Raw genomic sequence first — 14,587 nt, 5'->3', positions numbered from 1 at the left:
GACTGGATTTATCAAAAATCGATACTCCCACTTTAATATTCGTTACCAAATAGGTCCACTATCTCCACAGCTACTTTCTCTACAACCCTTGGATGCAGTCAATTAGGTCCCAATGATTTGTCCACCTTCAGTCCCACATGTTGCTCAAATATTTGTGACTGAACTTTATAGGTTCCTCCACGCCATTTGAAATCTGCCCATCTGCTATCTTTGAGATATCTGCAGTGTCTTTCATGGTGAAGAAAATGTAAAATACTGACTTCACACATCTGCCACTTACTTCCCATATTTAGATATGAGATAGTTTGTCCCATATTTATTTATCCGTAGAAACCTCTAATTTTGATATTATGTACAAGTTTTTGGGTTTTTTTGACTTTCACTGCTGGCTCCCTAAATCATCTTGCTCCTTTGGCCTACCATCCGCCTTATTTCTCCAATTTAACATAATCCTTGATCCCATTGGATTTTTTTCTGAAATAGGAGCTAGATTAAGATACAAACAAGAGAGAATCTGCAGATGCTGGAAATCCAAGCAACACACTCAATGTCCTGATGAAGGGTCTCGCCCCAAAACGCCTACCGTTTACTCTTTTCCATAGATGTTGCCTGACCTGCTGAGTTCCTTCAGCATTTTGTATGTTGATAGGTTAAGTTAATAGTTGCAGTCTTTTTACCAGTGTAGAGGAGTCTAAAACTTGAAGGCATAGGTTTAAGGTGACAGAGGAAAAATTTAAGAGGTACCATTTCCACCATACAGAGGAGGATGGATCGAGCTACAAAAGGAAGTGGTAGAGGTTGGTACAGTTTCAACACAAAAAAAAAAGATTCGGCCAAGTACGCGGAGAGGAAAGGTTTCAAAGAATATGGGCAAATTGGAGGCAAAAAGGCCGAACTCAGGTAGGAAACTTGGTTGGCCAAAAGGCCTGTTTCCACGCTACATTACTCACTGGGATAAATTCCTGCTGAACACTATGGGTCAGCTGTTTGAATATATGTGACAGTTCAACTACTGACTTGTCTCTTAGCTAATATTCCCAGTAAACCTTAGACAAGTCTGTTATAGCATTATAACTACCCTTATTCAAGTTGAGATAGTGGTGTTCATCATCAAATTGCATTGGGAATTCTATCATATTGCACTCACTACCTCCCACAGGATCTTTAACCACAAAATCCCTTGTTAATCCTTCCTCGCCATTCATGATCAAAATTAAGTTTGCTTCTGTAACAAACTGCTCTAAGAAGCAGTCCCTGGTGCACTCCACAAATATTTCTTCTTCAATACCCTTACAGTTGCTTTGTTTAATTAATATGTAGATTAAAATCTCTCATACCAATTGCATTTTCCTTCAAATATGTCAAGATATTTCCCATTAATGCCTCGCCCTATGAAGAGAGGCCCAACTCTGCGGCCTAAAAACTATTCCTGTTGCCTTCCTTCTCATCAGAAACAGAATAATTAATTTTTCCTCAAAGGAAAAATTTTGAGTCAGTATGGGTGGAAGTCAGGAACAGGAAGGGAGCAGTTACTCTATTGGGGGTATTCTATAGGCCCCCTGGTAGCAGCAGAGATACAGAGGAGCAGATTGGGAGGCAGATTTTGGAAAGGTGCAAAAATTACAGGGTTGTTATCATGGGTGACTTTAACTTCTCTAATATTGATTGGCACCTGATTAGTTCCAAGGGTTTAGATGGGGCAGAGTTTGTTAAGTGTGTCCAGGACAGATTCCTGTCACAGTATGTGGACAGGCCGACCAGGGGGAATGTCAAACTAGATCTAGTACTAGGTAATGAACCGGGTCAGGTCACAGATCTCTCAGTGGGTGTGCATCTGGGGGACAGTGACCACCGCTCCCTGGCCTTTAGCATTATCATGGAAAAGGATAGAATCAGAGGGGACAGGAAAATTTTTAATTGGGGAAAGGCAAATTATGAGGCTATAAGGCTAGAACTTGCGGGTGTGAATTGGGATGATGTTTTTGCAGGGAAATATACTATGGACATGTGGTCAATGTTTAGAGATCTCTTGCGGGATGTTAGGGATAAATTTGACCCAGTGAGGAAGACAAAGAATGGTAGGGTGAAGGAACCATGGGTAACAAGTGAGGTGGAAAATCTAGTCAGGTGGAAGAAGGCAGCAGCATACATGAGGTTTAGGAAGCACGGATCAGATGGGTCTATTGAGGAATATAGGGAAGCAAGAAAGGAGCTTAAGAAGGGGCTGAGAAGAGCAAGAAGGGGGCATGAGAAGGCTTTGGCGAGTAGGGTAAAGGAAAACCCCAAGGCATTCTTCTATTATGTGAAGAAAAAGAGGATGACAGGAGTGAAGGTAGGACCAATTAGAGATAAAGATAGGAAGATGTTCCTGGAGGCTGTGGAAGTGAGCGAGGTCCTTAATGAATACTTTTCTTCACTATTCACCAATGAGAGGGAACTTGATGATGGTGAGGACAATATGAGTGAGGTTGGAATTATGATGTTGTAGCAATTAGTGAAACTTGGCTACAGGAGGGGCCGGACTGGTAGCTTAATATTCCAGGGTTCCGATGTTTCAGATGTGATCGAGGCAGAGGAATGAAAGGTGGGGGAGTAGCATTGCTTGTTAGGGAAAATATTACAGCAGTGCTCAGGCAGGACAGATTAGAGGGCTTGTCTACTGAACCCTTAGGGGTGGAGCTGAGAAACAGGAAAGGTGTGGCCACATTAGTGGGATTGTATTACAGACCACCCAATAGTCAATGATACTTGGAAGAGCAAATCTGCAGAGAGGTAGCAGGCAACTGCAGGAAACAAAGTTGTGGTGGTAGGGGATTTTAATTTTCCATACATTGATTGGAATTCCCATACTGTTAGGGGTCTAGATGGTTTAGAGTTTGTAAAATGTGTTCAGGAAAGTTTTCTAAATCAATATATAGAGGGACCAACTAGAGGGGATGCAATATTGGATCTCCTGTTAGGAAACGAATTAGGGCAAGTGACAGAAGTCTGTGTAGGGGAGCACTTTGGTTCCAGTGATCATAACACCATTAGTTTCAATTTGATCATGGACAAGGATAGATCTGGTCCTAGGGTTGAGGTTCTGAACTGGAAGAAGGCCAAATCTGAAGAAATGAGAAAGAATCTAAAAAGCGTGGATTGGGACAGGATGTTCTCTGGCAAAGATGTGATTGGTAGGTGGGAAGCCTTCAAAGGGGAAATTTTGAGAGTGCAGAGTTTGTATGTTCCTGTCAGGATGAAAGGCAAATTGAATAGGAATAAGGAACCTTGGTTCTCAAGGGATATTGCAACTCTGATAAAGAAGAGGGAGTTGTATGAAATGTATAGGAAACAGGGGGTAAATCAGGTGCTTGAGGAGTATAAGAAGTGCAAGAAAATACTTAAGAAAGAAATCAGGAGGGCTAAAAGAAGACATGAGGTTGCCTTGGCAGTCAAAGTGAAGGATAATCCAAAGAGCTTTTACAAGTATATTAAGAGCAAAAGGATTGTAAGGGATAAAATTGGTCCTCTTGAAGATCAGAGTGGTCGGCTTTGTGCGGAACCAAAGAAAATGGGGGAGATCTTCAATAGGTTTTTTGCGTCTGTATTTACTAAGGAAGCTGGAATGAAATCTATGGAATTGAGGGAATCAAGTAGTGAGACCATGGAAACTGTACAGATTGAAAAGGAGGAGGTGCTTGCTGTCTTGAGGAAAATTAAAGTGGATAAATCCCCGGGACCTGACAGAGTGTTCCCTCGGACCTTGAAGGAGACTAGTGTTGAAATTGCGGGGGCCCTGGCAGAAATATTTAAAATGTCGCTGTCCACGGGTGAAGTGCTGGAGGATTGGAGAGTGGCTCATGTTGTTCCATTGTTTAAAAAAAGGATCAAAAAGTAATCCGGGAAATTATAGGCCGGTGAGTTTAACGTCAGTAGTAGGTAAGTTATTGGAGGGAGTACTAAGAGACAGAATCTACAAGCATTTGGATAGACAGGGGCTTATTAGGGAGAGTCAACATGGCTTTGTGCGTGGTAGGTCATGTTTGACCAATCTGTTGGAGTTTTTCGAGGAGGTTACCAGGAAAGTGGATGAAGGGAAGGCAGTGGATATTGTCTACATGGACTTCAGTAAGGCCTTTGACAAGGTCCCGCATGGGAGGTTAGTTAGGAAAATTCAGTCGCTAGGTATACATGGAGAGGTGGTAAACTGGATTAGACATTGGCTCGATGGAAGAAGCCAGAGAGTGGTGGTAGAGAATTGCTTCTCTGAGTGGAGGCCTGTGACTAGTGGTGTGCCACAGGGATCAGTGCTGGGTCCATTGTTATTTGTCATCTATATCAATGATCTGGATGATAATGTGGTAAATTGGATCAGCGAGTTTGCTGATGATACAAAGATTGGAGGTGTAGTAGACAGTGAGGAAGGTTTTCAGAGCCTGCAGAGGGACTTGGACCAGCTGGAAAAATGGGCTGAAAAATGGCAGATGGAATTTAATACTGACAAGTGTGAGGTATTGCACGTTGGAAGGACAAACCAACGTAGAACATACAGGGTTAATGGTAAGGCACTGAGGAGTGCAGTGGAACAGAGGGATCTGGGAATACAGATACAAAATTCCCTAAAAGTGTCGTCACAGGTAGATAGGGTCGTAAAGAGAGCTTTTGGTACATTGGCCTTTATTAATCGAAGTATTCAGTATAAGAGCTGGAATGTTATGATGAGGTTGTATAAGGCATTGGTGAGGCCAAATCTGGAGTATTGTGTTCAGTTTTGGTCACCAAATTACAGGAAGAATATAAATAAGGTTGAAAGAGTGCAGAAAAGGTTTACAAGGATGTTGCCGGGACTTGAGAAACTCAGTTACAGAGAAGGGTTGAATAGGTTAGGACTTTATTCCCTGGAGCGTAGAAGAATGAGGGGAGATTTGATAGAGGTATATAAAATTATGATGGGTATAGATAGAGTGAATGCAAGCAGGCTTTTTCCACTGAGGCAAGGGGAGAAAAAAACCCAGAGAAAATGGGTTAAGGGTGAGGGGGGAAAAGTTTAAAGGGAACATTAGGGGGGGCTTCTTCACACAGAGAGTGGTGGGAGTATGGAATGAGCTGCCAGACGAGGGTGGTAAATGCGGGTTCTTTTTTACATTTAAGAATAAATTGGACAGATACATGGATGGGAGGTGTATGGAGGGATATAGTCCATGTGCAGGTCAGTGGGACTAGGCAGAAAATGGTTCAGCACAGCCAAGAAGGGCCAAAGGGCCTGTTTCTGTGCTGTAGTTTCTATGGTTCTATGATGTTCTGGAGCATGTTGATATTAAGGGAGAGGAGGTGTTGGAGTTGTTAAAATACATTAGGACAGATAAGTCCCCGGGGCCTGACGGAATGTTCCCCAGGCTGCTCCACGAGGCGAGAAGAGATTTTTGAGTCTCTGGCTAGGATCTTTATGTCCTCGTTGTCCACAGGAATGGTACCAGAGGACTGGAGGGAGGCGAATGTTGTCCCTTTGTTCAAAAAAGGTAGTAGGGATAGTCCGGGTAATTATAGACCAGTGAGCCTTACATCTGTGGTGGGAAAGCTGTTGGAAAAGATTCTTAGAGATAGGATCTATAGGCATTTAGAGAATCATGGTCTGATCAGGGACAGTCAGCATGGCTTTGTGAAGGGCAGATCGTGTCCAACAAGCCTGATAAGAGTTCTTTGAGGAGGTGACCAGGCATATAGATGAGGGTAGTGCAGTGGATGTGATTTATATGGATTTTAGTAAGGCATTTGACAAGGTTCCACACGGTAGGCTTATTCAGAAAGTTAGAAGGCATGGGATCCAGGGAAGTTTGGCCAGGTGGATTCAGAATTGGTTTGCCTGCAGAAGGCAGAGGGTCATGGTGGAGGGAGTACACTCAGATTGGAGGATTGTGACTAGTGGTGTCCCACAAGGATCTGTTCTAGGACCTCTACTTTTCGTGATTTTTATTAACCACCTGGATGTGGGGGTAGAAGGGTGGGTTGGCAAGTTTGCAGACGACACAAAGGTTGGTGGTGTTGTAGATAGTGTAGAGGATTGTCGAAGATTGCAGAGAGACATTGATAGGATGCAGAAGTGGGCTGAGAAGTGGCAGATGGAGTTCAACCCGGAGAAGTGTGAGGTGGTACACTTTGGAAGGACAAACTCCAAGGCAGAGTACAAAGTAAATGGCAGGATACTTGGTAGTGCAGAGGAGCAGAGGGATCTGGGGGTACATGTCCACAGATCCCTGAAAGTTGCCTCACAGGTGGATAGGGTAGTTAAGAAAGCTCATGGGGTGTTAGCTTTCATAAGTCGAGGGATAGAGTTCAAGAGTCGCGATGTAATAATGCAGCTCTATAAAACTCTGGTTAGGCCACACTTGGGAGTACTGTGTCCAGTTCTGGTCACCTCACTATAGGAAGGATGTGGAAGCATTGGAAAGGGTACAGAGGAGATTTACCAGGATGCTGCCTGGTTTAGAGAGTATGCATTATGATCAGAGATTAAGGGAGCTAGGGCTTTACTCTTTGGAGAGAAGGAGGATGAGATGAGACATGATAGAAGTGTACAGGATAATAAGAGGAATAGATAAGAGTGGATAGCCAGCGCCTCTTCCCCAGGGCACCACTGCTCAATACAAGAGGACATGGCTTTAAGGTAAGGGGTGGGAAGTTCAAGGGGGATATTAGAGGAAGGTTTTTTACTCAGAGGGTGGTGGGTGTGTGGAATGCAGTGCCTGAGTCAGTGGTGGAGGCAGATACACTAGTGCAGTTTAAGAGACTACTAGACAGGTATATGGAGGAATTTAAGGTGGGGGCTTATATGGGAGGCAGGGTTTGAGGGTCGGCACAACATTGTATGTTCTATCCTATTCTATGTTCTATGAAAGTAAACAACTTACAAGAATACGAATCATATCAGAACTTTAAATTCAACTGTAATCAAAATTCCTCTTGAAATAGTTTCACTTCAATAATACAAGTGAAAATAAAAATATTTTAAAAATTTGTATTCACACTTGTGTAGTAAAACTTCCCCTGGGGTATCATGGTAACATCAAACAAAACTGGCACTAAGCCTCACAATTAAGTCAGATTTTGATTAATATTTTAAAGAAGAATTTCAAGAATGCTGCAAATAAAACTATGAAATAAAGCAGTTAAAAACTTACAACAGATCACAAAAGAGCAGATTGAAAATGTGGAACAATGGATATTTGATTGCTTCTGATTCAAGGACTTTGGCTAGAAAATTAAAATCTAGCAAGGTTTTTGGTAAAAACTGATCAATCTTTTATTTAATTTATTGAGATACAGTGCAGATTAGGGCCTTTAAGCCACGCCACCCAGCAAACCCCCAATTTAATGCTAACCTAATCATGGGACAATTTACAATGACTAATTAACCTACCAACTGGTACATCTTTGGACTGTGGGAGGGAACTACAGCATCCGGAGTCATGGGGCGAACATATAAACTCCTTACAGGCAGTGGCGGGAAATGAACCCAGGGTCGCTAGAACCGTAAAGTGATGTGCTAACCACTATGCTACCATGCTACCTTTGAATACAAAGAGGAAATCAAGATTAATTTGAATGTCAGGTCAATCTGGGATAATAGGTGGGAGATGATGAAACTAATCTCTGCAGGCAGTGGATGGCAGGAATAAGGTGGGGGGGGGGGAGTTATAAGGAGAGGATGAGTAGGGATTGCAGATACTTTGCCCAATTGATCATTTTTTCCACAAGTGAGCAGATTTTACATCTGCAATATAATCAGCTACACCTTCTGGATAATAAATAACACAAATGGTACAAATACAGTATGCAGTAATCCTCACTTTACTAAATTCCCAGAAAAAGCATAATTTCAGGCATATTGCAATGACAAATTGGAAAGCCAAGTTAATTTTCCCCTCCATAATTCTGAACCATCTTCAATGTCACAATTAAAATCAGACAAGGCCAGACTACATCTGCTAGAAGCTCAACATAGTACTTTCCATTCTATTTGGTTTAGCACTCTACTACAGCGGTCCCCAACCACCGGGCCGTGGACCGGTACTGGGCCGCAAAGCATGCGCTACCGGGCCGTGAGGAAATGATATGACCTGCACCTTTCCTCATTCCCTGTCACACCCACTGTTCAGCTGAACGCACGCGAGGTCATTACCCACGCGTCATCCATGTCAGCGTGGGAAGGAGATCAACTCCTCGAGCTTGCCAATGATGGCGGGCTGAAAAGTATGTTTGACATAACATCTCTGCCAATATTCCGGATCAAAGTCAAGCTGAATATCCTGAGATAGCCATGAAAGCACTGAAAATGTTGCTTCCATTTCCGACATATCTCTACAATGAATGCAACAAAAACTAAGCTGTGGAATAGACTGGACACAAGGAACCCCTTTCGAGTATCGCTGTCTCCCATCACCCCTCGATGGAACCGTCTTGTTTCAGGAAAACAAGCCCAGGGCTCCCACCGATTCAGTGATATTGGTGTGTTGCAATGATTTTATATGTTCATACAGGAAAAATATGTGCTGTGAGTTTAATATCCAAACGTTACTTAAAATGTTATGATGCTATTGACTTATACGTGACTTATATAACCATATAACAATTACAGCAGGAAACAGGCCATCTCTGCCCTTCTAGTCTGTGCCGAACACTACTCTCACCTAGTCCCACCGACCTGCAATCAGCCCACAACCCTCCATTCCTTTCCTGTCCATATACCTATCCAATTTTTCTTTCAATGATAATATCGAACCTGCCTCTACCACTTCTACTGGAAGTTCATTCAACACTTACTTCAAGCTCCCCTGATAATTGACTTATCACTATATTCACGCGAGGAAAATATGCGCTGTGTGTTTAATATTAAATTTGTTAGATAAACCCTTTTAGAAATGAAATAGAGTATATTAGCCACTTATCACACATATTCTGGTCGTGATTAACACCCCGCCCCCGAACAGAATTGCCAAAAACAATTTGTAGAAAAAAAGCGGCATGTACATGCATGCGCACGGGCGTTTAGAGATAGAAATAGAGAGGAGCTGAGGGCAATACAGAGGGACTTGATAGCCAGGATCAGGGAGGCTAAAGACAGGTACAGGAAGAAGCTTGAGTGGAAACTCCAGCAGAACAACATGAGAGAGGTCTGGAGGGGGATGAGGTCCATCACTGGGCTCCGGCAAACTAGCAACAGAGGAGCTGAAGGCAGTGGGGACAGGGCCAATGAACTTAAACTGTTCTTTAACAGATTTGACATTGTGGCCCCTGCCCATCCCCCACATGAGCCATCTGTTGTTGGCCCCCAACCAACACATATTCCACTCTCCCCTCCTACCCCTCACAGTTCCCCACCCTGCTCTCATGACTATACCCCTTCCCCACATGAAGCCACCACAGTGAACAGGTGAGAAGACAGCTGAAATGTCTCAACCCAAGCAAGGCTGCAGGACCGGATGGTGTCAGTACCAAGGTGCTCAAAGCCTGTGCCCCTCAGCTATGTGGAGTACTTCGCCATGTATTCAACATGAGTCTGAGGCTCCGCAGGGTTCCTGTACTGTGGAAGACGTCCTGCCTCGTCCGTGCCGAAGACGCCGCGCCCCAGCAGCCTCAATGACTATAGACCGGTGGCATTGACCTCCCACATCATGAAGACCCTAGAGAGACTTATTCTGGAGCTGCTCCGGCCTATGGTCAGGCCACACTTAGATCCCCTCCAGTTCGCCTACCAGCCCCGACTAGGAGTTGAGGATGCCATCGTCTACCTGCTGAACCGTGTCTACTCCCACCTGGACAAGCCAGCGAGCACTGTGAGGGTCATGTTTTCTGACTTCTCCAGTGCGTTCAACACCATCCGCCCTGCTCTGCTGGGGGAGAAGCTGACAGCGATGCAGGTGGATGCTTCCCTGGTGTCATGGATTCTTGATTACCTGACTGGCAGACCACAGTACGTGTGCTTGCAACACTGTGTGTCCGACAGAGTGATCAGCAGCACTGGGGCTCCACAGGGGACTGTCTTGTCTCCCTTTCTCTTCACCATTTACACCTCGGACTTCAACTACTGCACAGAGTCTTGTCATCTTCAGAAGTTTTTGGATGACTCTGCCATAGTTGGATGCATCAGCAAGGGAGATGAGGCTGAGTACAGGACTACGGTAGAAAACTTTGTCACGTGGTGTGAGCAGAATTATCTGTAGCTTAATGTGAAAAAGACTACGGAGTTGGTGGTAGACCTGACGAGAGCTAAGGTACCAGTGACCCCTGTTTCATCAGGGGGTCAGTGTGGACATGGTGGAGGATTACAAATACCTGGGGATATGAATTGACAATAAACTGGACTGGTCAAAGAACACTGAGGCTGTCTACAAGAAGGATCAGAGCAGTCTCTATTTCCTGAGGAGACTGAAGTCCTTTAACATCTGCCGGACGATGCTGAGGATGTTCTACGAGTCTATGGTGGCCAGTGCTATCATGTTTGCTGTTGTGTGCTGGGGCAGCAGGCTGAGGGTAGCAGACACCAACAGAATCAACAAACTCATTCATAAGGCCAGTGATGTTGTGGGGATGGAACTGGACTCTCTCAGGGTGGTGTCTGAAAAGAGGATGCTATCCAAGTTACATGCCATCTTGGACAATGTCTCCCATCCACTACATAATGTACTGGTTGAGCACAGGAGTACATTCAGCCGGAGACTCATTCCACCGAGATGCAACACAGAGCATCATGGGAAGTCATTCCTGCCTGTGGCCATCAAACTTTACAACTCCTCCCTTGGAGGGTCAGACACCCTGAGCCAATAGGCTGGTCCTGGACTTATTTCCTGGCATAATTTACATATTACTATTTAGCTATTTATGGTTCTATTACTATTTATTATTTATGGTGCAACTGTAATGAAAACCAATTTCCCCCGGGATCAATGAAGTATGACTATGACTATGATGACTATGGTGCCCACGCAAGGCTTCATGGTCATTGTAGTCTTTCTCTGGGTAAACCCAACGTATTTGACTGCTACTTTTGTCCATTGGCAACCCTACCCCACCCCAACCCCCGGTCAGCCGGTTCGCAAGAATATTGTCAATATTAAACCGGCCCACAGTGCAAAAAAGGTTGGGGACCCCTACTCTACTAGATAGGATCAGAACCATTACAGAGAGAGGACAAGTACACTCTTCAATGGAAAATGAAAATACACTGACCTGTTCATTTTTTTCAAATTTGTTCACTGTCTTGTTTTTTCTCTCAGCTTTCCATTGATGTGCCATCTGTACATACTTCCCCTTCTCCGATTCATTCAGTGACTTCAATAAAGATTGTAGAGATTGTAACCATCCACACTTCTATATTCTATATTTTAAAATATTGATAAAGTATCTAATTGAGCTTGTCTGTTTAAAAAAAGCTTACTATAAGCTTGAATTTTTATGACTGTGAAATTAGAATTTTGTTTCCCACCTCTAAGTCAAAAGGGTGGAGTAACTCTGATCACTGGGATCTAAAATATTTTAAATTAGCATGTGTGATGTACACACTGCCTTCAGATCAACAGGACCTAATGGGTTGTGTAGAACCAGGGAGAGTTTCAGATGACCCAAGATAATAAAAGAGAAGATCCACTAGTTTTACAGAATGATATGCATTTTCAAAGATTGTACATTCATAAAGATTATGTTTCAATGTTTTTCTTTAAATTTCAGTAATTACATTTGTTTTCAGATGGTTATTCATGATGGGACATTAGATATATCAATGCATTTAAAATTGCAATCGTTTATCACATCAAGCATTTTTTTAAAATTCTAGACAAAACAAGAAGATGATCCTGCACAGTAAGAAAAATGTGAAATTCAATGAAATACAAACAGCTAAGGTAGGGAATAGATCATTGATCTTTGAAGTAGTGCTTTTATTGCAAGCAGTCAATGACTCTGAAACAGTTGCTCAGCCTGTTCAATTGTTGGTTCCTCAAGAACTGTGTAGTGCCTGGGCAGGAGTTAACAAATCTAGCCAGCACAGCCTGCAGTTGAACCTAATCTATACTGCTATCATATCTATCTATACTACCCTTTGGCCTTAACAGTCACATATGTACACATAACAATTGACCTGTTTCAATGGTAAACTCTACAGTCTTCCTCAAGCACAAGTTAATTAAAAAGCAAGTTTTTCTTCATCTTGTTTTACGATGGTTGGCACCCAGCTTAATGGTGCATTACTGCCACCTTCTGCTCCGGAGTGTGCAATAGACTTGCATTCTAAATCCCTTCACCCAATCACACACATGCACCCTAACCCACACTTTATCCTCCCATGTTTGGCCACCCTAGTACCCTACTCCTGCTTATCCATCATATCCTATTAAAAAAACCTTGTGCCCCTTAAGAAAGCTAAAAATACCTTGACCTGTGCTCTCTCACCCATGCCCAGCAAATGACAAGTTCTCCTAGAGATACCTTATTATATGTTCTCTGAAACAAGCAGGGCATGGGCAGGGCTTAATGCTCAATCCTGATTGGCCAGATCTGAACTGCTTTAATTGTGCACAAGATATTTGTTCTTAGAGATGCAAAGGAGGAAGAATGCAAGATCAGAGAAGTATTCAAGAAAGATGACTACGCTGTGCACATAGTCTGTCAGAAAGGTGTAATGGCTATTATTTATAATACTATCATGAAACTTAGGACAGCTCCATTCGATAAGATTAGGTCCGATTGGGAAAAGGAATTGGGCTTTACTATTTTGGCGGATGATTGGACACATATTTTACAACTAGTCAATACTTCCTCTATCTGTTCCAAACATTCCCTAATTCAATTTAAAGTTGTTCATAGAGCGCATATGTCTAAAGATAAATTAGCTCGTTTTTATTCTCATATTAACCCTCTTTGTGATAGATGTCATGGGGAGGTAGCTTCCTTAACTCATATGTTTTGGTTCTGTCCTACTCTGGAAACTTTTTGGAAAGACATTTTTAATATTATCCCAAAGGTATTGAATACAGATATTTCTCCCCACCCTATTTCTGCTATCTTTGGATTACCTAAAACTTCCAGTAATCTTTCCTCTTCAGCCCGTAGAATGATTGCATTTCTTACTGTAATGGCAAAAAGATGTATTTTACAACACTGGAAGGAGATTAATGCCCTAACTACGTTTTTTTGGTTTTCTCAAACGTTACTATGTTTAAATTTGGAAAAAATCAGAAGTAACCTTTATGATACTTCAGTTAAATTTGAACAGACCTGGAGATCTTTTATTCAACATTTTCATTTAATGTAACTTTTTTCTTCTCTTTGACCATATTTACATTCCCTTCTTGGTTTTTAATTGTTATTAATGGAGGTCGGGTTTGAGGACGTGATTGTTTAAGTTGTTTAAGTCTACTTGGTACCTAGTTAGCCCATTGCTTTGCTTTGCTTTTTAGGTTAGTTGCACGGTGGGTTTTTTTCTTCTCTTTATTGGTTTATATGGAAAGTTAGTATATTACCTCGTTATTTTATAACTAAACTGCACTGTTTGTACTTTATGTATTAATATCTCTTGTAAATTTATATTGCATCAGTGTATTAGTTTCTATATGTTTTATCTTTTCTGTACTAATTCAATAAAAAGGTTTAAAAAGAAAGAAAACAACCCGAACATAATGTCCCAACTCTCATAGTTAATGCGTCAACCAATGAAGTCAAGCGTCCGATATCCTTCCTTCTTCCACGCCAACAACTGCGTCGCTACTTTAGAGGGGATCTCTGTACAGTACTTGTACCCGGGGTGTCTCTCTGCTACAACACAACCCAGTTCCGTGCTATTCATTATGTATGCAGGAACCTTGGCTTAACTTATTAAAACGCATCTTGTCGTAGGTACTCACGATGCACCATCAATGTTGGTGCCTGCTACAATTATCATTTGTATCTAAACCCATTATGAGACAACAGAACCTAGCACTAGTTTCCCCAACACACCATTGTTTACAGCCCTCTAGTCCATGGTCCACTCCCAGTTAAACAAATTAACGCTCCAGCTACAGCCAGGCGGTCTGAGTAATTGGTCCCTGCTGGAAATGAGCTCGCACTCCACGCGCTTCACAACATGTCCGACACCCTGGGCCGGACGCCCTTACCTCCCAATCCGAGCTGCAGAGCGGAACGGCATCCTTGAGTCCTTTCACTTCGATCCCTTTCTGCTTCAGCTCTGGGATCTTCTCCAGCATGAAGAAATAATACGCGTTTCTCACTGGCTTTTTCCGCGGCATTTCCGCGAACCGTGCCTCACTCACAGCGTCGAAAGTCAGGCCGCACGCCGACTCACTCCGTGAACGGCCTGCGCCCGAATCACGAGGCCGGAGAGGCGGGAATGGAGGGAGCGGGAGGACGGGCAGCTTCACAGGCAGGGGGCGCTTGTGAGGTAATGCGAGTTACCTCACACTCTAAGAATGAGGCTTCATTTTCCCATAACGTGTTTATGGTTTTTAATGTTTATCGTCAGCATTGTTTAGATTTCTGGCAAGGTTTGAGGAAACATTGTACTTCGAAGCTAACTTCGTTTGAAATGAATGATTTACAGTCTATTGTTTGTAAAAGT

At 42.9% G+C, this 14,587-nt stretch overlaps 1 protein-coding gene across 5 annotated transcripts in view; it reads right to left on the bottom strand.

Moving 5' to 3' along the window:
- Nucleotides 1-14,353, bottom strand: part of LOC140198963 (protein maelstrom homolog) — a 56,798-nt gene extending 42,445 nt beyond the window's left edge. For 4 of the 5 annotated variants that reach the window (XM_072260274.1, XM_072260278.1, XM_072260275.1 and 1 more), the window contains exons 1-2: nucleotides 14,127-14,353; nucleotides 11,206-11,307 (exon numbers count right to left, since the gene is read on the bottom strand). In XM_072260274.1, coding sequence (XP_072116375.1) covers nucleotides 11,206-11,307; nucleotides 14,127-14,258 — 234 coding nt within the window. In that variant the 5' untranslated portion in view covers nucleotides 14,259-14,353. Of the gene's footprint in view, nucleotides 1-11,205; nucleotides 11,354-14,126 lie in introns of all 5 variants that reach the window. The other variant, XM_072260276.1, reaches the window with a different exon arrangement.
- Between the last annotated feature and the right edge of the window lie 234 nt (nucleotides 14,354-14,587).

This window comes from Mobula birostris, chromosome 6, assembly GCF_030028105.1.
Source record: "Mobula birostris isolate sMobBir1 chromosome 6, sMobBir1.hap1, whole genome shotgun sequence".
NCBI lineage: Eukaryota > Metazoa > Chordata > Chondrichthyes > Myliobatiformes > Myliobatidae > Mobula > Mobula birostris.
The sequence above is the reverse complement of the archived record's forward strand: the minus strand, read 5'-3'. Positions and strand labels throughout refer to the sequence as shown.